Source organism: Anser brachyrhynchus (assembly GCF_964034855.1).
Source record: "Anser brachyrhynchus genome assembly, chromosome: 1".
NCBI lineage: Eukaryota > Metazoa > Chordata > Aves > Anseriformes > Anatidae > Anser > Anser brachyrhynchus.
The window spans coordinates 69,658,198-69,680,453 of NC_137694.1; the positions used below are offsets into that span (position 1 = coordinate 69,658,198).

The following is a 22,256-nucleotide window of genomic DNA, read 5'->3' on the forward strand; positions in this document are numbered from 1 at the left end:
GCTTTTGTTAACAGAGCCAAGCTCAGCATTGTAGGCTTTCTTCCATGGTCAAGGGAGAGAGAGAAGTTTCCCCAGAGGGAGATTCAGAGCAACAGTCTGATTTAGCCACTAAATTGCTGCCTCAAGGAACACATCTCCCCCTCCCCAAGCTTGTTGGAGAGATCACAGGAGATTAATCTCACCAGAATAAAGTTGCCCTTTGTGACTATCTCATGACATGGCATCAGTGAGATGCAATCTTTCTATTCTTTACATAAAAGACATCAAAACCACATAAAGCTCAGAACACCATTCTTAGTTTCTGACCCTCTGTCTGACTGCATTTGTGTGACAACAGGCATGTACATTAACATGCTGGGTCCGTGTTTTATGAACGTCCCAAATCTGGGTTTAATAATATTTGCTTGGGCACTGAGAAGGTCTGGGAATTTGATCTTGGCATGTATTTGGAGCCAAAAATGGAGAGCAGCAAATGGGTATATGAAGGACCTGGCTGAAATTCATGCCCGTTATCCCAAACGTCATTCTGAATGTTCTCAGAGACTTTCAGACTCCTGATAAACTCAGTTGTGCCAGTATATCTGAACCTAATGCACTGGACCTGTCAGAAGCAAGTCCCAGTCAGCATATTAATTCAGTAGCTTTACAATTATGATTCTTTAAAAGATTTTTCTCTTTGTATTATAGTTTTTTGTGATCTAAACTTGGAATTAACACCTACAGCAATATCAGTCTTAACAGCCTGTCTCCCATTATACATATGTGCAAGCATGCCTAGGAATACAAATGAATTACTGTTAGAGTTTCTAGAGGGATATATAACTACCAACATGCAGTAAAATATTTTTGCTAACTGGGAAATGGTGTGCAATTTCTCAGTGCTCCAGCAAAGTGTCTTCAGTTGTTCTGTAAGAAAATATAACAGTGATATCCAGGGTGTGGGTGTCTGTTACCATTTTGTTTGCTCAAGTCCTACATTGCACTGGCCTTCTACACAGAGTAATCTCTTCAAATTTTCCTTTATCTGTTACACTACAAATAAAGGTGATGATCACATGGTCATAGATATCTAATATATCTAATTCAGCTTGGTAAACTACCACTTTACCTACTTTGACTCGTTAATAACTACCCAATTCTGATCCATCGCTGCTGGATGTTTCCTGCTTTGCAGATAACTGTTTTCTCACTTTTGAAACTTAAATACTTTTTTTTTTTTAACGCTTTATTTCCTTTTTTTTTTTCTTTTATCAGTTGCGTTTAGATCAGTGTCAGCTATTGAATGAAACTTGTTTGGTTCAAAATTTCGTGATGAATTTCAAATGGTCTAGATTAATTTGCAATATTGTCTTAAGACATCTCAGATAGACTTGGGCAATTTTTTATTATGTTTTTGCTGGCTACAGTATGAAATCAAAACCACCCCACAATTCACAGTTTTGTTTGTCTTTAGGCTTAAATTCAATGCACAGTCAGGAAAGGATGAACTCTCCATTCCAGAGAATCACTCTTTTGGATCTGTATAATAGTGGAATACAGTTCTTTTTAGCAAAACCACTGAAAATGTTCATTTCATCCTACATGGGGCTCCATTTTAAATTAATTATTTTATCATTATTGTGGCATTGTATTGTCAAAATACTCTATTGAAATATAAATGGAATGACATTGCATTAAGCCTTCTGGAAGAAAAGCAGAATCTTGCTACCATCATAAACGCATCAGTCTAATGCATCTGAATGCAGAGAAGGAAAGGGGAAAAAAAAGGGGGGAGAATGCAGAGAAGGAAAAAAAGGAAAACAGTGAAACTAAAATGCCTAAGTCCTGTTCTAATATAATCCCAGATACTCCTTATGGAATCAGCCTTTATTGAGCAACTTCATGGTTGATTCACTTCTCCTAAGAGAAAATTAATTTTGTTTGATTCAGTGTTTAGCTGTGTAAAGCAGATTTCATTTCAAACTGAATCGTTTGTATTATTTTTTTTAACTCAAAATGCAAGGTGATTTTTTTTTCTTAATAGAAAAAAAATTGACTTTTTTTTCCATGATATATTTCATTTTCACTTTCTAAAAAAACACTTTATGTGAAAATTCCAAATGCTCTAGTACTGATGATGTTCTTGTGTTTTGCATTAGCACAGTAATGTTCAAAAACTCTGGAAAGAAAATGTACATCTAATACTTCCATAATCTGTTTCTTTTTTTCAGAAAGATTTTTTGTTTGTAAAATCTGAGAGGCAAAAGCAAGGTCTCTGTTTGAGGTTTTTAGATGTACAGATTCTTGACAAGCTTTATTGTTATATTTTAGTTAATACAAAGACTCGTTATAAGATAGAGGGGGAAAAAAGATGCAAAAATGCATGCTTGAGCTCAGACTATGTCAGTAAACACACTGTGGGTGAAATCCCTTTGCTTTTAATAAAACAAAATTTTCTGATCTGCGTTTCAGATCTCTAGAATAGATCTATAGCCAGTGCCCATCTTTTGGTTGCTGAATCTAAGGTTTAGAGTTTTTTTTTTTAGATCTAAGAAATTACCTCTTGGCTGAAATGTCTTACATTATGGCTATGGAAATAAAAGAAAATTCATGGAGTAGTGGTCCATTCGGTCTCAGTCTTTTGACATACGCTGCATTCCCTCTGTGTGGATCTTATATTTTACTTTTGCCCTGCATTAAGTTAAGCCTGGTTGTCTGATATAGAGATCTAGATATTTTTTTCTACATGGTTTCATGGTTTTGAAAGTGCTCATAAACCATCAAATAGACTGCGTTTCACCCATACTTAATTTGAAGTACCAGTACTTAAGTGCTGCTGTGAATGGGATCTATACAGTAGTGATAACTTTAACTTGAGTGCTCCTCAGACTGAAGCTTTTCAACATATTTAGCAAACTCAAACTATACATGGAGAAAATACAAATGAAAAAAAAAAGTTACAAACAATACCATACCAATGCAGACATTAGTTAGACTACAATTAACAGATGTCACATGGGAATTTATAGTTCATAAAAAATCAAAAAGACTTACAAGAGTAAAAACTGCAAATTGTCAGACACTGACTAAGCTTTATCAAAAAAAATATATATTTTTATTGAAAGAATATCAAACATGAGACAAGAAAACCCACCTATTATTCACTAGTAATATTAATAATATTCAGTAAAGACAGGAATTAACTAAATTATTGGAATACCTTATAAAGAATAAACCACGCAACTTCCACGTGCTGGTCATCAAACATTAGTGAGCAAAACAATGCCTCGTGGTGATTTTATTTTGCACTGTATTTATGAATGAGGAATTGTTCTTTGACTCTAATTCTTCTGTTTCATTCTCCTGTTAGTGTAGCTTTTACTTGAGGGAACAACACAATCTAAACTAATCCCTTTTGTCTCTCTTCAGCTTGATTACAGTAACGGATTTCTGTCTTGTTGTCCTCTACACACTTCAGTACTCCAAAATCCATTTGGGTTCCTCCTTCCCAGGTTATCAAGAATAGCAAGACTTTCTTGAAGTTGTAGGAAGAATGGAGATGGCCTGACTCCAAAACTTACTTGGGCATGAAGGTTTGTTTAGCTACCAATGAGATGAAAGGTGGGTGGAGACCCTGCTCACGTTGTTCTAAAACCAAGAAAAAATACTACAGAAATTGAAAGCAAATTTTAAGGGAAAAAAACATTACTCTCTCTCTCTTAGGGTGAGGTATTGCTCATTAGAAGAGGTGCAACTGAAATTTTAGATATGTCCTGGAATATTCAAAGTTAACTAAAACATTTTGTGAAATTTGTCAAATCTGGCTCAGGTTCTGAGTTTGTAACAGTTCAGGGTCTAGATCACTTGGTTCTGTGTACTTTCCACATAGCATGTATGAGTATGTTCAACAACGTAATAACATGATGCAGTGCATTAGATGTAAGCATCAGTCCAGCAGCTCAGCATCCCACCTGCTGGCTGGGGGACCACGGGAACATTGCTGCTGCCTGCCTGCCTGTTGCTCCTGTTGTTGGCTGTGCTCCCACCAGGCTGTTATGTACAGACAGGAGTCACAGTTACAATCCGACTTCTATGCCCAGTCACCATATAAGAAGTTCATCTGGATAACTAATCTGCTCCCCACAGAGGCACCAGGTAAGAGATAAAATATGTTACATCTTCTAATTGTTCACAATGTTTGTTGCTCAGAAATGGAAAATCACCCAAATGCTGGGACCTTGAAAATCACCCAAATCCTAGAAAACCAACTGCTAGTAAGGTAAAACTGCCTGCCTGCAAAACTACATGTGCAACTGAAACAAGGATCAAACCAAATAGTAGCAGTTGTCTATGTCTTACTGAAATCTTCTGTAGAGGTGACAAACTTATAATGAAGCAAGCTTAAGGAAGAATATCTATGCAATTTTCAGGTGTTTAAGTAAGGGCAGACTATCCTCTGAGTTTGTTTCAAAAATGGTTGTTCAAACACTGCTAATTAAGCATGATTCTGAGAGAAAGAACTTTAGTCCATGGTGCATCTCTGTTGTTCCCTTATTTCACAGAAGCTTTATCATTCAGTCTTTTCTCACCCTTGATCACAAAGCAAGGAAATGACCTTTGTTTGTGTTTTCTACCTCCCTGAAACTATTAATTTTGCTCTTCTGTATTTAAAGCAAACAAACAAACAAGCAAACAATAGACTCCTCCAGCAGATCTAGCGCATCATGATTACTAACAACAGTAGTGATAAATGCCTTGTTGCAGATTTGGTTAAACCAAGCCCGTAAAACCATAAAAAACAACTTGTTTAAGGGATTGCCCCTCTCACTGATATCTTTATCTGCTTTCAGATGGAGAGACCTGCCCCTTCTGGGCATTGCTTCCTCACTGGTGGACCAGCAGTTCAGATGTTGACCACATCAGCTGCTATCAGTGAATGGCTTAAGTTGAGCAGAGTGGGTCATCTAACTCTTGGCTGAGCAGAGGAAGAATAATCTGGTAGAGTCACAACTGACATCAGCTACGATGCCATCCTCAAAGCCGTCCTTTAAATATGTGGAGTGGGAAGTATGTATGAGAAGTGAAGGCTACACAAGACAAGTATATCTTGTGGAGTCTCAGGACACAGCTCCAGCAGTGGATGTTGCACAGGCAAAGTCCAAGGCTGCCTGTCATCGAGATGGAAAGGTTTTTCTCTACCCAAAGACCAAAGAGTTACATGCCACAGAACTTGCACTGTAATTAATCACTTGGTGACGTTTCAACATGTGAGGAAAAAAAAAAAAAAAGTCTGTCTCTTTCACTTTAGAGTGAAAAACTGTGAAGTCTGTCAGTAAACATTCTGATCAGACATTAATTTCATAGCAGTCTCATTTTGATGCCTGACACTGCTGTGTCATCTGGGCTTTTTCATTCGTTATGTGCATTTGTTATTTTAATCTTAAAATGTCTATCTGTGCAATTCAGTTGAGAGATTTCTGTTTTCAATAATATATTTGCCATAATGCTTTCCTTCCTCCTTCAGACCTCTCTGAAATCAAGCACTGCAGTCCACTGACATGTTGACAGTTTTGCATGAATTTATGAAAAAGGAGTTGGAATTGGCTGACAAAGATTTGTTTATTATTATTAAACTGACTGTGTGTCTAAGTTGCTCTTCTGAAAATAAAATTAAGAGAAGGAGAAACTGAAAAAAGTGTTTGAAATGTATGATTAAGAATATATACTATTCCTCAGTTTACAATATATAATTTTAAGAATTAAGGCTGCTGCCTTGAGGCAGAAATTCTTGCTCTAAATTGTAAGCAGGACTGCCTTAATGGTATTGTTTAATATGATGAGAGGAAGTGAAAATGGATGTTCCAATACAGGGAAAAATGTAAGTACAGAGTTGGTTGTTTAATAGATTGTGACTAAACTAATTGAGTTCCTTTTGCTTAAGAAGAAAAACAAAACAAAAAAAATCTTGGTAACAAAACAGAAAGATATCACATATAAGTATATCTGCTGGATATTTTCTTATATACTTGTTCTGGTAAAAGGTTAAAATGTATAAGTGTAAGCGATCCAAACACCACAGAAGTGACACCTCATCTTTTTGAAATGACACACTGTGGAATGTGCTAAGTTAGTGTATCACATAAGGCTTGTACTCCCTTTATTTGCATGTGCTCCTATTTCACATTCATATTTCCTTTAACACTTCAGCCTTGCCCGTCCATTCAGTATTTGGCTTTGCACTTGCCTGGTCTGTGGTAACAACCCCAGGCCCAGCTTCCCGCAGCAGAGGCCTGGCACTCACCAAGCAAGGACTGCATGGCACATGCCAGCTCAAACACCACACTTCCTTTTTCTGTTTTCCTGCCCAGAGAGGCCAGCCAACCAAAGATGAAATTCCTCCATTCCTGGAACATCTGGCTTAGCCTCTCAATACTCATAATTATCCTCCCATTTCCAGCTCTCTGCAGGTGCAGGGAAGTGCAGTGCAGGTTCTCTGAGAACACAGCTCTGCAGTGGATAAGTTCACCTATAAATCTTGGGTAAATGCATGCCATATGATTTAACATACACTCATGCTTTTATAATTTTTACTAAGAAAGGACCTCACTGATAAATTGTCAGTTGGAATAATATTACATTATAAGGTTATGAAGCCTAGGGCAAAATCTCCAACTCATAATAAGTGTAGAACTTTGTATTGCAATTAAAATCTTCATTTCAGCATCTTATGCTGCCATATCACTTATGCCTTCACCATTTACCTCTATATCACTCTTCATTCACTTTTTATCCCTTCCCTCAACACAGGCTTTCATTTCTCTGTTGCTTTTTATCTTCATTCACTCTTTCCTCATCAGTTGACCACTTGCTGACTTCAACTCTCACAGTAACCCCAGGAAAATCTTCCTATGCCTTCCCTGGCAGTGAGATGTTGTTGTAGTCCACATAGTCAATTAGAGGGGCTCTGACCTGTGAATGTCATCAGAGCCATGACCTGTTCCTTGTTTGGCTCAGCACGGCTTGCCTAAACAGATGGTGAGTAATGGCATGCAACGCCTACTTATCTTCCTGTGCCTCTCTCCGTATGGTTCCTGTATTAGATCTGGAAACAAACTGAAGGAGGTAGTGTGAACACAAAATTAATTAAGCTCCACAAAGTTGCTGTTAAAAATTCTTGTGTTCTTGTACTTATTCAAGCGGCAGTTCATACCTGAGAAAGAAATATGCAGCTCTCTTTATGTTAGCAGGGTTACACCTACCGATACCATATCTAAATCTTACTGTGCGGTGTGTAAGTCTGTAAGCCACTTGAGCACACCCATAAGTTTCTCGTTTTCTCAATAAAATCATCTCATGACAAGCGTGAGATCTTGCAGTATTAATATAATATCTGTAAATGTTCTGACGCTACGCAGAAGTACACAGTCTTAGAAATGGATAATGTCACTTGCTCCTCTTGTTGTTGGTAAATAATATATGTATGAAACAACCTGATATTAAACTGGATGTGTTTAGATCATCTGTAGATTCAGGTATATCCTCTTTGTGGTTAAAAGGGACTGATTAAAAATGTCAAAATTTCAGGATTTAGAATAACGTTCTCAAAAGGAGCCTCTAAAGGTTTAGGAGTCTAACTGCCACTACAAGCTATAGCTTTCAGTGAGACTTAAGTTCCTAAGTACCCAAAGGCCAGAATTACTGTACAGATAGTTTTGATATATTCATTTCTCAGTTAGTCACTTGGGACCAAATCCCCAAGATCAAGCTACAACATGAGGGATGCACAAAGCCTAAAAGACAACAAATAAGAAAGTATGATCCCACAGCAGCCCAGTAAAGATACTCATGACAGAGTAGAGACACCTGGTTCCCAGCCCCTGTTTCAGTGGTTGGTTTATGCATTTTAAATACATTTTTATCTTATATTTAACATTTACATTATAAATCTTATGATATGTAAACCAGCCACTGGAACAGGGACTGAGATCCAGGTGTCTCTGGCCTTCAGTGAATGTTCCTGCCTCAGGGCTGCAGAACTGTACTCATTGCTTCTCTCTTTAGCACAGATTATTGTTATTATTTTTTGTAATTATTTATGCAAAGTGAAATAGATTCATCAACAGTTTTCAAGATCACCAAAATATTCCAGAGGCAGGAATTTAAAAGAAGAATTCTTCTGAAGAATAAGAAGAGAATAATTTTCTACCCAGCCCCCTGCATCTTTTGACTAGTGATTTTGGGAGCCCGCTATGTGTGATTACCACGTTCAAGCTTCTGGGATACAGTTCCTCAGGTGATACTGGCAGAGAAACGTGCTTGTGAAACCTGTTGGACATGAATTAGACATGGGGAATTCAGCTCTGCTGACAATGAAAAACTCCTAGGCATACCCAGCAACATTATGCATTTGGCTTAACACTGGAAGCAGAGCTGAAGAATTTTTGGATGTAGCTGCCTCGAGATCAACCATGTATTTTTAAAAATCTTACTAAATATTTATTTGCATCTTTAAATATCTAAGTAACTGTAGCAATTTGATTCCAGATCAATTTAAAAACTTGTGCTTCTTGCATATTATTTTAAGACTTTGCTCTTAACATTTTTTCTCCTCTAAAAGTGGCTTCCTAATGTGTCTCAGAGGGAGACTTTCATTAGTAAGTGGCTAATGAGCCTGTAACTTTGATTGTGTGTATTACATGTCAAGTGAGAATTCTTTCAATGAAATGAATTACTCTTTTGCCTAATTGGTAGGGCAAGAATTCATGCTCAACATCCCTTTATTATGAGAGATTTTGCTTGGAATACACTGGTTAAAACAGTTACTTTCAGCCTACATTTCTGTTTCTCAGCTATTGAAACAGAAATGCATTTTGTTTGTCTTACTAGGAAAAGAGGTTTTGGTAATATCTGTCCCATTTTCTAGGCTGCCTTGTTAAAGGGTTGTGTGCACACTTACGAATCATAAAAAACAGAAGAAAAAAAACCAACGAAAACAACAACAACAAAAAACCTAGTGTACATAATTATTTAAAAATAATCATTGTCTGCTAACATTTTTGGTAGTGTGAGTTCTGGGACACAAGATAAAATGGAACTAACACCAAAGACAGTATCACGTGTTAGTAAATACCACATGATTTTTCAGGGTCATCACCCAGGACTGTCACAGACCAGGTTATGTTAGAGGCAAGCTGAGCATCAGCTTTGAAATTCCTGTTTGATGAACTTGTGACCTTCTTGTGCCTTTTGAAGAGTGTTTTTGAGCATCAGAAAGAAAATAGATGAGGGGAAAGTCCAAGAGGTCTTTATAAACAAAGTAGGTGGATGCTACAGTGAAATGAAAGCCAATGGGAAGTAGGGTCTCATCCTACAAACATTTGTTGTAGGAAATTTGTTGAAATTTGCTGAGTAGTTTGTTACCTTAAAATTGTGCATATCTAGGAATGCCTGTCTGTTAACTTTTCCACTATTTTTTTTTGATTAACCTTAACCTAGATATCAGAAAACTAAACACCATTTGAAGTATAAAATAAATAGAGGGTCCTTTTCAGATTTGAACCAAACAGCCAAAATATTAGTAATTATTATTTTTTTAAAGGATCGGAATATTTGCCTTCTAAGCCAGTATTATGAAATTATACTTCACACAGCTTCAAAACTTTAACATACAATATTTCTTCAGTTACTTTTTCTGAGCCTAAATGTATGAGAGAGATAAGCTTATGGCATAATTTTTACATGCTATCAAAAGCTTAGCAAACCCGATTACTAGGACAATCATACCAGTATTATTAATTCTGATTACCACCACCACTCAAATAAATAAATAAATAAATAATGTGCTTGTGATCATATCACTATATAATTTTTCTTTTAAAAATACCAAAACACAGCTAAAAATACTTGTGTTCTACATAATAAAACATGCAATATTTGCAGCAGCGCCTTCGAGAGCCAACCTGTGTAGATGACATTCAGCACATGTCAGTGGAAATGAACCTGTTTTTTCCAAACCCCAGGGGACAGGGACAGCACTCCCACCCCTCAGAATGAAACACAACTTTTTTGAAGGATTCAAGTCTGCTTTCACATACCTCATTTTCTCATAGCTCTGCTTACTCTATGACGTGTTTGTATATCAAAGGTAAGCATAAAATATGCCTTGCTCCAGAAGAATATGTTTCCAAGGTATTGTTTATATACATATGTATAAGCATAAGAGATTAATTTTCTTTAGACTAGCACTATGTTTAACATTGAAGTAAGAACTTATGCAAAATGTGAACTCTCTGTTGTGATAAAATGGTATCACCCTTTGAGGACTAGTTTCCCTTCATGGACATCATTGAATACACTCAATTTTTAATAGCTTATATGTTAGTTTTGAACATCCTGCGACTGACTTCCCTGCAGTTAAAACTAGATAGAGTTTTGCTTTTAAAATAGGGAAGAAATCCCTGAATATATTATCCCCAACCCCGCAAGCAGCTCCCTGGGACCAGGATGTGTTACCTTCACCAGGAATCCATCTGAGCACATTATTCTATATATATGTACTGATAAAAAAAAATCAGTAATATGTATGTACAAAATTTATAAAAGATATCTCACAAAAGGGTCTGGTCAAACACATTCCTTCCCAAAATCAGAATTTTATTCTTTCATTACAGCATGACCATTCAGGTAAGCAAAAAATAATCCATCCATTTGTGAATGATACTTATTTTGAAATATAAAGGCTGTACTTTCTTAAATGCTTCTGATGAAAGAGTAACAGACTTTTGGAAACTGAAAAGCTCACTTCTAGACCTCAGCAAAATCTGAATCACAGCCCAGTCTTTACAATGAATTAATATTTAAATTGTTCTCCTAATAGAGTAAGCATAGTTCTTTCTGCCTACACTGCAGAGGAAGCCAATGGAAATTTTCATGTATGAATAAATTTGATGAACGTTTTTGTCATCAGATGGATGTTCTCCACAATGTAGGACTTAATTTTTGTTCATTACGTACCTTAGTCATCCTATTATGAAGAAAACCTTGAAAATGTGAATTAAATGAAGCAGATGCAATGTGGGTGTTGTGAGCATGCCTGCACTCAACCCCAAAGTAACATTATTTATTATTTCCATGATGAAAAATGTAATAAAACTTAATCTAATACATCCAGTAACTACATTTCAATGCCACATTCACTATCAAAATCACTGAATCAGTGAGACTACTCAGGTGATGAAATCTTGTACTAGATGGTTAGAGTTACATGACAAATTCATCCTTTTCAAAACTTTAAATTGAATTTCATGTGATATTCTTTATGAATTGCCACTGAAGTCAGAAAAATGCTCATGTTTAAAAATAAGCATATTTTAAGTGCTTCTGTAGACAGACATTTATAAATGTCATACAGCCTCCTGGTCCTCATCTAAACTTTTGAGAATTTAGAAGACCTAGAGGTAGTGTGAATTGTTCAATAGTGTTTGTAAAATGATTTGAGCTCCTAACAGAGAAAAGTGTCACCACAGTCCAAATTGTTACCATCATGTATAGGTTTTAACAGCAGTGCGTTTCACAGATTAGGCAATCTTAACTTTATTCAGTAAACTAAGATTCACACAGTGGATTTATACATATAGAATTATCTACATACATTTCACAAAGTCATAAGAAGGTGAGAAAAGTTTAATTACAAGGAAGAAAGAAGAAAGAAAAATAATCAAAATGTATGAATATTCACCTCAAGTATAGACCGAGAAGGATACAGGTAAAACTGGATGAACAAGTCATAGAGACTGTCTATATTTTCCTTCCTCCCATCGTACTCTCCAATATGATGTGGTGTAGAATTTAATTAGTTTTCACTACTGCTCCTTTACCCCCCATTAGCATCACTTCTCACTGCAGCTTAATCACAGCATTTTTGCACAATCTGGGACTTTCCTTTTGTTGTATTTCTTTTGGGAGGACAGGCCATGTAACCTGCTATGGGATACAGCCTGTACATGTTTATTGTGGTTTCCCAGACCAACTGCAGCCCACTTACTGTAACCGCAAGCCAGCAGTGGTATGAGAAGAGGCCTCAGGGAAGTGTAGACAAACTAAACAAATGGTGGTTGTCTAATCCTGGACAGACGGGAGGGACATATAGCTAGGCTAAGCAGTCCTGTTACAAAATCATTCCTCTCTTCCTTAAGAACTGGTAAAGGAAGCCATTTCTCCCCATTTAGATGGGGAATCATGTTCTGCATAGGTGCTTCTTGAAAATGTCCTTTAGGTAGATTAGATAAGAGTACAACCTGCTGAACATAGTAATGAATAAAAGGCATTTTATTTTCTCCACTAAATTACCATTTAAATTTGGAGAAAAAATGGGTTGCTTTATAAAGAAATGACAGTAGAGACCATGATAACTAAGGAAGGAGTGATTCTGAGACAGACAATTAAGTCTTGGGGAACTGTTGGCTATACAAAACCCCCTTACATCTCTTTGTGGTCCAGAGCAAGATGATTTTTTTTTTTTTTTTTAAGGTAAAGGTAAAGGTAAAGGTAAATCTATTTTAACTTTATCTAATTTGACATTCACTGTTATTCTCCTCCAGACCTTTCTGCAATGGTACCCATTTAACTTCATGGTTTCATCTTCTCTGAAGTCTCAAAGAAATCTCAACATTTACCATGGAAGATTACTCTCCAAGTGGAAAATACAAAGGTATTGCTAGGTTTACACTGTAGCACAATCTTCTGCAAGTAGTAGTTTCTTTGGTGAATGGCTGATATTGCTCCAGGACATTTATACAATGGGATATCACTAATGGATCCATTTGGTGGATCAATTGATTTGTTTCTTAACTCTGTTATTTCTTCTGTCAGACTGCCAACTGTTTTTTTTCTTTATTTTATGCTAGAACAGATGCTTCCAAGAAAACCCTTCCTGAAGTTATTTTATTTATGGTAGCCAATTCTGTCAATGGTAGCTCTTTCCCACCTCAAAAACATTTGCCCAAAGGTGAGGGTTGAGAGACCTACTGATCATTGCGTAGAATTTTCCCCTGCTTCAAGCATCTTTTGAACAAAATCATAACCAAGGAACGTAGTACTTTGCTTTTTAATATACCAGAGCTTCGTTTGTGGACTCTCATTCTTTTCAGAAGAACAGGAAAATGGTACTTAAATACATTGCTCTGATGACCTAACCATATGTAACAGTTTCCATTTTTTTGGGTTATTATAAGATGTCTATTCATTGTAAGGAATCTGACTCTGCAAGTGCTGAAAAGCCTACATTTCCCAGAACTTCAGGAGTCTTGAGCTGTTCACTGTTTGCAGGGGTACAGTCTATCCTCCCAGAAGTTCTCCTCACTAGAGAAGGAAGATAAGATATTCAGTTGCCTCTAACTATTTGTTCAACATACTGCTTAAGATGTACTTATCTGTAGACAGCCCAGTCTGGTGAAATAATATCCTGAAGAATGAACTCATTCCAACACCACTTTTTTTTTTGGCAGTTCATGAAAAGTCTAAATGGGCAGTGTCTCTTGTCTTCTGTGAAACTCACCTTCTGTTTGGCTCATCACCTACAACATCCTCCAACCTGGTATTGATTTTTGTTGGAGATGCCAAAATTAAACGAATGCTGCCTTTCGTTTCACAATGAAGCTTGGTAATAGGCTCAAACCACTAGTATAAGAGCTACTACAAAGCTACTCCTTTAAACTAACCTAGAATGTGTCCAGCCTAATAAATAAATAAATAAAAATGCTGCTTTTGATCTAAAGTGAGTAATTCATTGTAAGATAAAAAAACACAGATTATAGTGGTTAGATTAAAAGAATATAGATTATAGTGGCTATCCACTTTGGTCTATGTAGGGTAATATAAATTTAAAGTGGCTGTAGAGCAAAAACTAAAGATAGGGAAAGTTTATTGTTCTACTTCTGCTTTTTTTTTCTTTCTTAATGACTATGTAAAGTGTCAACATTTCTGATATCAGTAAATCAAATTGTAAAGTAACAAAGTGGAGGTAAATTAAGATTTAAGTGAATGCTACTTGGTATGAAGGACGAAGTCAAAGGTTTGATCTATCTGAACTGCAACTGTTGGCATGTGTTGTCACCCAGTATTGTAATATCTGTGTGCACTTTTTTGGTGCATCTAGACTTAAGCATATCCAAGAGATGCATTTTATTTATAAAATGTTGAAAAAATGTTAGGAGTCATATGATTACTACTGCCTAGGCCCCGATTCTGCCTCTGGGATGTTGATGCTTTGGGAAAATGGAACCCAGCTATGTTTTTCTAGGTGTATATGGCAACCTGCTGATTGCTGTCTCACCAGAATAAACTGTAAACCTTTCCAGCTGTTCTTAATCTGGACCCTTAGCCTTAAAAAAAAAAAAAAAACACACACAAAAAAAATAGAAATACCAGCAGCTTTCCATTCCTCAGAGCCAAACTTTGCTAAGAATATCTATGTTGTTTTCAAATTTAGCTTCAAATACAAAAATGACTAATAAATCCATATTCCATAATAGGTTGGAAGACTATTATTTAAAACCATACTCAGTTTTTACAACCCATTTCTAGTAAAAATCCCAAACGTTTCACTAATGCTACCATTTCAGAGGCACATCCTGGATGATAGGCATGATACCCAGATAGATACACCAATAAATAAGCAAAGGCTATAAATCTGTCTCAAATTAGTGGTTCGTGTATGTGCAAGGGGGAAGAGAGCCGGGAGAATGTTTTCTAATCTGTTCGCTTCCTGGCTCTTAATGTTCCGTAACTTCACAGCTGGTGATTATATTTCTCTGTGGTTTACGTTATTATGTGCTAAATGCGTTGCTTCGCGCCCTTTGCTGGCACCTGGGTCTTTAACGAGGATGGTGGGGGGGGCTTGCAGCCTGCACCTGGGGCCACCTCTCCCACGGCCATTTCAGGCAGGCCAGGGGGGTGCCCCTGACCCTAGGCGAAGTTCCCCGGTGGAGCCCTGAGGCAGAGGCAGGTGGAAGGGAGGGAGGGAGGAAGGGCTGGGGTTTGGAGGGAGCCACAGCCTTGGAGCTCGCAGCGCTTTGGAGGACGGTCGCCCGCTGCCTTCGGGATTCCAGTCCGGGCTTCCCACGAAAACGACTACAAAAACAGCGATCATCATTCGCGAGCATTCATCTTCCTGACTTTTTTACGGCCTCGTAATTGCCCCCTCCCTGACAGGCGGATTTATGCCTCGCCCGGTGGCGGGGCGCTCCGCCGCCCGGGTGGCACCGCGGCCTCCTGCGGGGCGGCAGCGCGGGGGGGGGGGAGGGGGGGGTTGTGGCGCGGGGCGAGCCCCATCCCCGGTACACGGAGCTTCCTTCCCCAGAAGCCTCCGTCCCCACGAGCCGGTCCGGCCGCTCCGCAGGCAGCGACCCCCTCTTCCCCGGCAGCCTCTTGCGTAATTAGCGCCTCTGCCGCCCCTCGTTGTTCCGAGCAGGTCTGGGCTCGCTTCTGGGCTTTCAGCTGCCTCCTCTCCTGGGGAGAGGAGAGGGCCTTGCATCACTTGAGTTTTCCGTGCGAAACTCAGGGGCTATCCCGGCAGCGTTCATAAGGGAAAACGGCGTTCTCGCTCTCTTCCTCTTTCCCTCTCCCCCTCTCAGCAGCCTCCCTCCGGGTGCCTCCTGCGGCTCTCCCGGCAGGACTCCGCAACTGCTGCCCCGGCTCCGCTGGCCTTGCAACTGCCAATTTTCGGCCTTCGCCCTTCCCCGCCGTCCGCAGCGGGCACGGCCGGGACCCCGCGGGCCGGGCGGGGACCATCCTGCGGGCAGCGCCGCCCCTGCTCGCCGGGAGCGCCCGGGGGGGATCCGATGGCCTAGAAATTAAGCAGTACTTCGGAGTTGGTACAGCTGCCTCCCCCCACATCCCCCCGCCCTCTTCCTTACACCGCTTAGGATCTCCCCGCGTCTCTCCCTTTTTTTTTTTCCCCTTTAACTTTGCCGACCCCCCCCCCCCCGCAGCCCGAGGTGGTCGCGGAGGAGGCGAGGCGCCCCCCGGCCCTTCATGCGAGGCTCGGGGAGGAGGTTCAGGGGGGTCCCCCGGCAAATGCCGGCGCTGCGGCGGGGAGCGCCCCCGGCCCGCCGCCTGTCCCCCACGGGCCGGCGCTGACCCCCACCGGGGGCTTGCTCCCACCCCAGCCGGGAAAAGCCCCCGGGGCGGGAGGTCGGGCGGGGCGGCCCGTCGAGGCCATGGCCTCCGGCGTTCGCTTGCCGGCGGCGGGGCGGCAGCGGGGGCGGCCCAGCACCCCGCGGGGGGGAGGCAGCGGTGGGGCGGCGGGGCCCGCGTCGGGGCCGGGGCCGGCCTCCGGGACCGAGCCTCTGCCAGGGGAGACCAGGAGCCGCCGGCAACTTTGCTCGGCCCTGCGCGCCGGCTGCCTCTGGGCACTGCTGCTGCTGCTGGCCCTGGCGGCGCGGGGGGAGCGCGGCCGGGAGCTGGCGGCGGAGGGGGGCGCGGGGCCGCGGGGCTGGGTTTTTTTTGGGGGCTGGCTGCCCCCCGGCGCCGTGCCCCTGGGCCTGGCGGGGGCTTTCTTCGGCGCTGGCCGCTACCTGCTGCGCGGCGGCGTGCGGCCGCGTGCGGCGGCGCTGCTGCTAGCCGCCTGCTGCGGGGGGGAAGCGGCGGCGCAGACGGCGCTGGCGGCAGGGGAGGATCGCTTGCGCTCCCTGGCCGCCGCGGGGGTGGTGCTGAGCTGCCTGGCTGCCGTGACATGGCTGGTGCTGAAGCCGAGGCAGGGCGTCCTGATGATCGCTGTGACTAGCGCGGCCAGGACCACGTCCCTCGTCGCCTTGGATAGGGTCCCGGCGTCCTGGCGGCCCTACCTGGCCTACCTGCTGGGGCTGCTCGGCATCCTCCTGGCCGGCTACGCCGACCGGCTCTGGCCCCCCCGGCGGGCCGCCCCGCTGGCGGAGCCTCCCGTCGCCCCCCCGGCCGCGGACGAAGCCCCGGTGTTCAGGCGTCGGCGGCGGTCCAGCTCCATGATCTCCGCCGAGATGTCGGGCGGCAGCAAGAGCCACCGGCGGACCTCGCTGCCCTGCATCCCCCGCGAGCAGGTAGGGTAAGGGTCGAGGGACCGCAGGGGGGAAGAAGCGGGGTCCCGCCGCGCCCTTCCGCCTGCAGCCCCCTCGCGGGGCGAGCAGAGCGCCGGCTTCTCGCAGCGGTGCGCGGAGTCCCCGACGGCCGGCCCGGGACGGGGGGGAAGCGGGTGCGCCCCGGACCCAGACTGGCTTGCCCCCGGTGCCGGCGGTGGGGAGAGAGCTCGGGGTTGTTCTTGTTACACAGCCATCGGCGGGGCTCGCTTTTAATATTGCTGTTATTTTGGAACCCTGGCAGAAAATTGAGGCGGATGGTACCCGCCTGCCTGGTGGGAACCTGCCCTCACGGCACAGCTGAGAGGTTTCGCAGCATCACCGGCAAGCCCCGCTCCTTAAAACCTGCAGTTTTCTGCAAAGGCGACTTGGCCCGATGAAACTTCGAAGGTGTGCGTGCGGGGGAGCCCAGCAGCTTGTCCTCGGTGGGAGAAATCCCTTATCAGGGCGATAGCGCGTCCTCTGACACCGGCCCGCAGCCGTGCGGTGCTCATCTTTGCACTTTGCCTCCCGGGGCTGTTCCTGTGCCTGGAATCAATAGCTCTCGCTCGGCTATTGTTGTAGGAACGGAGCCGAAGTCTACGAGATTTATCACAACTTGCTTTACTTTAAGAGGTCGTGATTGCAACGGATTAGCGAAAACTTAGTTACCAGCCATGCAGCCTTTTAAATGCGCACCTCAAAAAAAAAAGGGGGGGGGGGAATAAAAGAACCGAGCAAACCTCGTTATCTCTACTGCGTGGCTGTAGAGAGTCCTGCCGCGGACACGAGGTGGGCTTAGCTCTGTACTTGAAGCACTTTCTCATTTTTTTGAGGTTTAAGGTCACCCCCCAAAAGAGTTGTTCGGTGGGTCGAGCGCATCTGGGCGCGTTGAAAGCCCGTGCTACCCTCGCTTCGTGGAGGAGAGGGAAACCTGGGGGAAAACAAGTGGCAAATGGTATTAAGCTTTCCTTTTCAATTAGTATTGCGAATGACTGGGAGCTGTGGTTAACTGAAGCGCATTGCCCCACACCAAAGGTTTTCTTTCAGGTCACTTGCTGGATAAGCAGTTAAGTATTTTTGAAGTAATGGCATCTAACCATTTGGTGTGGGTGGCTAGTTTGTTTCTGGAAATGGTTTGATTACATCCCTTTGTGGTTGGTTATGACATTTGCTAGAAGAGGGCCTGACAACCTTATATACTTGAGGCTTATTTTACAACAAATGTACTTATTTATTTAACATTTTTGTTTAGATAAACTAAATATTTACCACAGTGTCCAGGCAAATACAGTGTGAAAAAATAGAAGGCTGACTCAGTTCTGACTTTGTTTTAATATGAATTCAGAGAGCGAGAAGGGTGTAAGAATAATTTGTAAATACAATATCTAAGGCAAGAAATTAAAACCGTTTATACTTGATGACGCTAGATGTTTCTGGTGGTTTCTTACAATAATCACTTGTAATGTTTTAAACATATTTCCACTCGCTCTCACACTTTAAGCAAAAGCAGTTTTCCAGTTAACATGTCTAAATGTAATCGTTTAGAGATAGGGCTCACTAGTTTGTGGTCACATCCTTCCCTCTTCTTGTGGAGGGAATTCAGATAATCCATATAGACTGGGGTGTTAGCCTGGCGATGGATAACAGGGTAGATTTCTTCCCCCCCTGCCCTAGCTTGTGTTTCCCATAGGGACTCCAGTCAGATTTGTCCCAAGCAGCTTCGGCTTCCAAGCTGTGGAGCCAGATTGGTGCGAGCAGGCGACTGTTCAGTTTACCCACTCCAGGATTTTGGCAAATTTCTCTTTCTTTTGTTCTCACTCAGTATTAATCAATAGCGAGATCTGGTATCACTTGCGTCACTCTGTGATTAGAGATGGATGACTACTTTCAAGTTTGTGGAGACTTTTTGTCTTTTATTTTTAAGCACATTGTGGCTGTATGTATGTGAACTTCCCTCCCTAAAAGCTGTCCTTTTAAATAAATTGTAGCACCACAGAAAAACAGAGACCCTGACACAAAGCTCTGTAAGGATCCTGAAGAAATTCTGGGAGACGTGGGGCTCTCTTAACTTGCAGCAAACTAAGTTTGTGTTTATAGCAAGAAATCACCTCTCTGTAGACTTAAAGAAACCATAGGTAAATGTTTCTCTTTTGGACAGTTTTTAAATATAACTTGTTAAAAATAGAGATGAGGGCTTTATAAACAGAACCAGGCCTTCCCTCACCCCTCTGTTTTTAAAAAACATACCCTGACTGCTTCTGGTCCGAAAGATAGTTTCCGAGTATGTCTGAGAGCTGCCAATAACTTGCATCAGGAAATGGATCTACTTTATTGCTTTGAAATACATGCTTTCAGTTGCTGCTGAGTAACTTTAGGACTTCTAGAGGTGTTTCCCGCTGCCTCTCGTGTAATTTTTCCTATTCCTGAGCACTTAGTTAAGGTTTTGTTCTTCCAGAGTGTGGTTCCCTCCCTATCTGACTGCTTGTATGAATACAAGAGCCTGCAAAAGTCAGAGTTTCTGATTTTTTTTTTTTATTTTTTTAGTCACACGTATCTCAGTTATAATCTAAAATTTTCCCTGCTAGAATACAAATACAAATTTATTTGGCCTTGTGGTATAAAGAGCAGTACCAGGAATTGCAAAGTAACATCACAAATAGGTGTATTAACATAGCTGAAATTAAAAGAATACAAAACTGATGTTTAAGCTACTAATAGAAATAGCTGAAAATGTCTATGTCACTATAAATTATTCCTTCTGTGGAAACATCTCATCTTAATTTCTTATCAGTCCCAAAAATAATTTAAAAAACAAAAGTTTCATTAAATAAACTACCACAGCCAAACACACACACATGCAGATATAACCTTATTTTGCTGCTAAAAGTGTTCTTTACTATTTTTTTTTAATTCTTTTTTTGGGGGTCTTATGTTTTTTTTTTTTTTTTTTCCTTCTCTCTCGACTTCAGCAAATTCTTTGGATTAAAAGATTCCAGTTTGGCTTGTATGCATTTCTCATTGAGAAACGTGTGCTTTGTAGCAGCCTGATCCTGCTTACAGCTGAGTGCTGTCTTCCTGTGATTTCATCAATGCTAGCTGAGGATGTTCAGCTCCTGAAGGGCTCGCTCACCCAGTTTAGAAGATGACTGCACAGAGAAATTGTGAATGGGTGGATGAGACAGACAATGAATGAATGAACAATTTTTTTCCCCCATGTAAATGCACAAGTACCACCAGGATGATGCCGTTCGAGTTTCTTCCTCACGTTTTTGCAAACTTCTTGTAGCTTTTCCTAAATGGTCTGGAGAGAAGATTGTGGTGGGAGGGTTGGAAATGTGTTCTGTGACTTGGTGTTTCCCATTAAAATATTATATGGCCCATGTATTCTAGAGCTTATGCCTCCAATCTCTGCAGGTATAAACATGTGTGTATTAAATGTGTCCACCGGTCTAAAGGGACAATTTTGTTGTGGCCAGGACAGAGTAGCTGGACAACTTAAACTGTGCAGAAGACTCTTAATTTTTCTTTTTAGCCTCGCTTATTCTTTGTTTTGTCTGGAAGGAGATGGGGCTTTCAGCTAACTTGGATTCATTAGAAGTGTGTGTTAAATGAACTAGAGCAGCTGTTTCCAGTAGTTCAATTTGCTTATCAGGAAAAAATACCTACAAAGGTAGGTATCTTTTCCTGTGGTCAGAAGATTATCACAGGTAGAGCATACATCAGGGTTTGAAATACTTTCTAATTCCCAGACCAGCCTGCAACCCCCTTGGTGACGCAGCCCTTTAACCAGGAAGGACTGGCAGGGTGCTGAGTCTTGCCCTGACCCTCTGCCCTGCACCAGGATGTAGGTCTGATGTTTCCAGCTGCAAGGCCAGCATGTAAACTCCCAGCTTGTCTCTGGCTCCTGGGGCAGAGGTTTTCTACCCATCTTCCTTTGTTGTTTGTCTTTGCTCTTTTCCTACTGATGGGAGATTAGGGATGGGCATCTGAGCATCCGTCACTTATTTTTAACTGGTCTGGGGCTTGTAGTAGCTGTTTTGTGCTGCCACTGCTCTGTGGCATCTGTGCCACATCTTTTCCTTCCTGTTTCTTCCTTCAGCAAGTAACTTTTTTTTCAGGTGAGTGACTTTAGTCCCAGACTCCTCTGTCTTCCTCCAGTGGCAGCTGGAGGAGTCTCGCTTGGTGTGACCGCAGTTGGTGGGACTCTGGGTGGTGGCTTTGCATGTCCCGCTCTGCTGCATGGGAAAGCTGTGAGCTGAGACCATCACTATTGCAGCCGGTCTGCGGAGCTGAGAAGACAATACTGTAACAGCTTACATGGTCAAAGATATGACTTCAGTGCTAAGATCTGTGAAATGGATGAGAAAAATAAATGTATTTGGTGGTGGTGGTGTTTTTTTTTTCTTCTTTCCAGGGGAAAATTGAGGCTTTATCTGTTCTTCTAATTGTTTGACAGTGAGAACGTTGTAAGTATCAGGAATACATTACTTCCCTCCCCTCTTTTCTGGCTCTCTAGCATTCTGTCCTTAAAAAAATAAAATAAAATGTACACTTATAACCAATTTTTAGTATTACGTATGCCGCTCTTTGGTTTGAAAATAGGAGAGGTCCAAATGCAACATAAAGATATTTCAAATTTTGAAGAGGAGATAGCAGATTAAGTCTGGACACTAAATGTCATAACATGTTCCTGATTAGACATGAAGCATATTAGCATATACCTTCTTCTTCTAATAAGCCTAATTTAGCTGTAATTACTCTGATAATATTTACTGGCGGTACCATTTAGGTCACCAGAAACTGAGTAATAGCAAGTAGTTATGTCACCCAGTGACTTGCTGTAACACAACTGTGTGAAATATTCAAATAAGGCTCCAGGAAAATTCATGCAAGGATTCCAGATGTAATGTGTTTTTCTGTTTGTTTGTTTGTTTGTTTTTCATGGTTTCATTTACTCAGATCTGTTCTACGTACATGTTTTTTTCTCTTTCAACCCTACAAAAATTTTAAAACTGCTAATGAAACTCTCATTATTGGCCAAAATAGATTCTAAACTAATCATATAAATCAAGAAACGGATGTTATGGCACATTGGCAAAAAAGTAAAATACAGTAGTGACTTTCTGCTCTTTCTGAGTGAAGTGTGAAAATGCAAAGCTGTGGAACTGAAAGAAATCTTGTGTA

The 22,256-nt window shown here is 41.6% G+C and overlaps 2 protein-coding genes and 1 long non-coding RNA gene across 4 annotated transcripts in view; 2 read left to right on the plus strand and 1 right to left on the minus strand.

Annotated features, from left to right (window-relative positions):
• The window catches only part of LOC308187627 (uncharacterized protein), a gene marked incomplete at its 5' end in the record, with an annotated part of 91,496 nt that extends 84,228 nt beyond the window's left edge, over positions 1-7,268 (plus strand). The window contains 2 exons of the transcript XR_013944826.1: positions 3,409-4,134; positions 4,830-7,268. The remainder of the gene's footprint in view (positions 1-3,408; positions 4,135-4,829) is intronic.
• A 5,248-nt stretch (positions 7,269-12,516) lies between these two features.
• LOC308191040 lies at positions 12,517-16,689 on the minus strand. The gene is made up of 2 exons (XR_013947667.1): positions 16,554-16,689; positions 12,517-15,823 (listed from the first exon to the last, which is right to left on the minus strand). It is a non-coding gene; the product is annotated as an uncharacterized lncRNA (long non-coding RNA).
• The window catches only part of PDE3A (phosphodiesterase 3A), a 266,042-nt gene continuing 259,606 nt past the window's right edge, over positions 15,821-22,256 (plus strand). For both annotated transcript variants that reach the window (XM_080582850.1, XM_080582851.1), the window contains exon 1: positions 15,821-17,054. In XM_080582850.1, the coding sequence (XP_080438976.1) occupies positions 16,197-17,054 (858 nt within the window). In that variant the 5' untranslated portion in view covers positions 15,821-16,196. The remainder of the gene's footprint in view (positions 17,055-22,256) is intronic.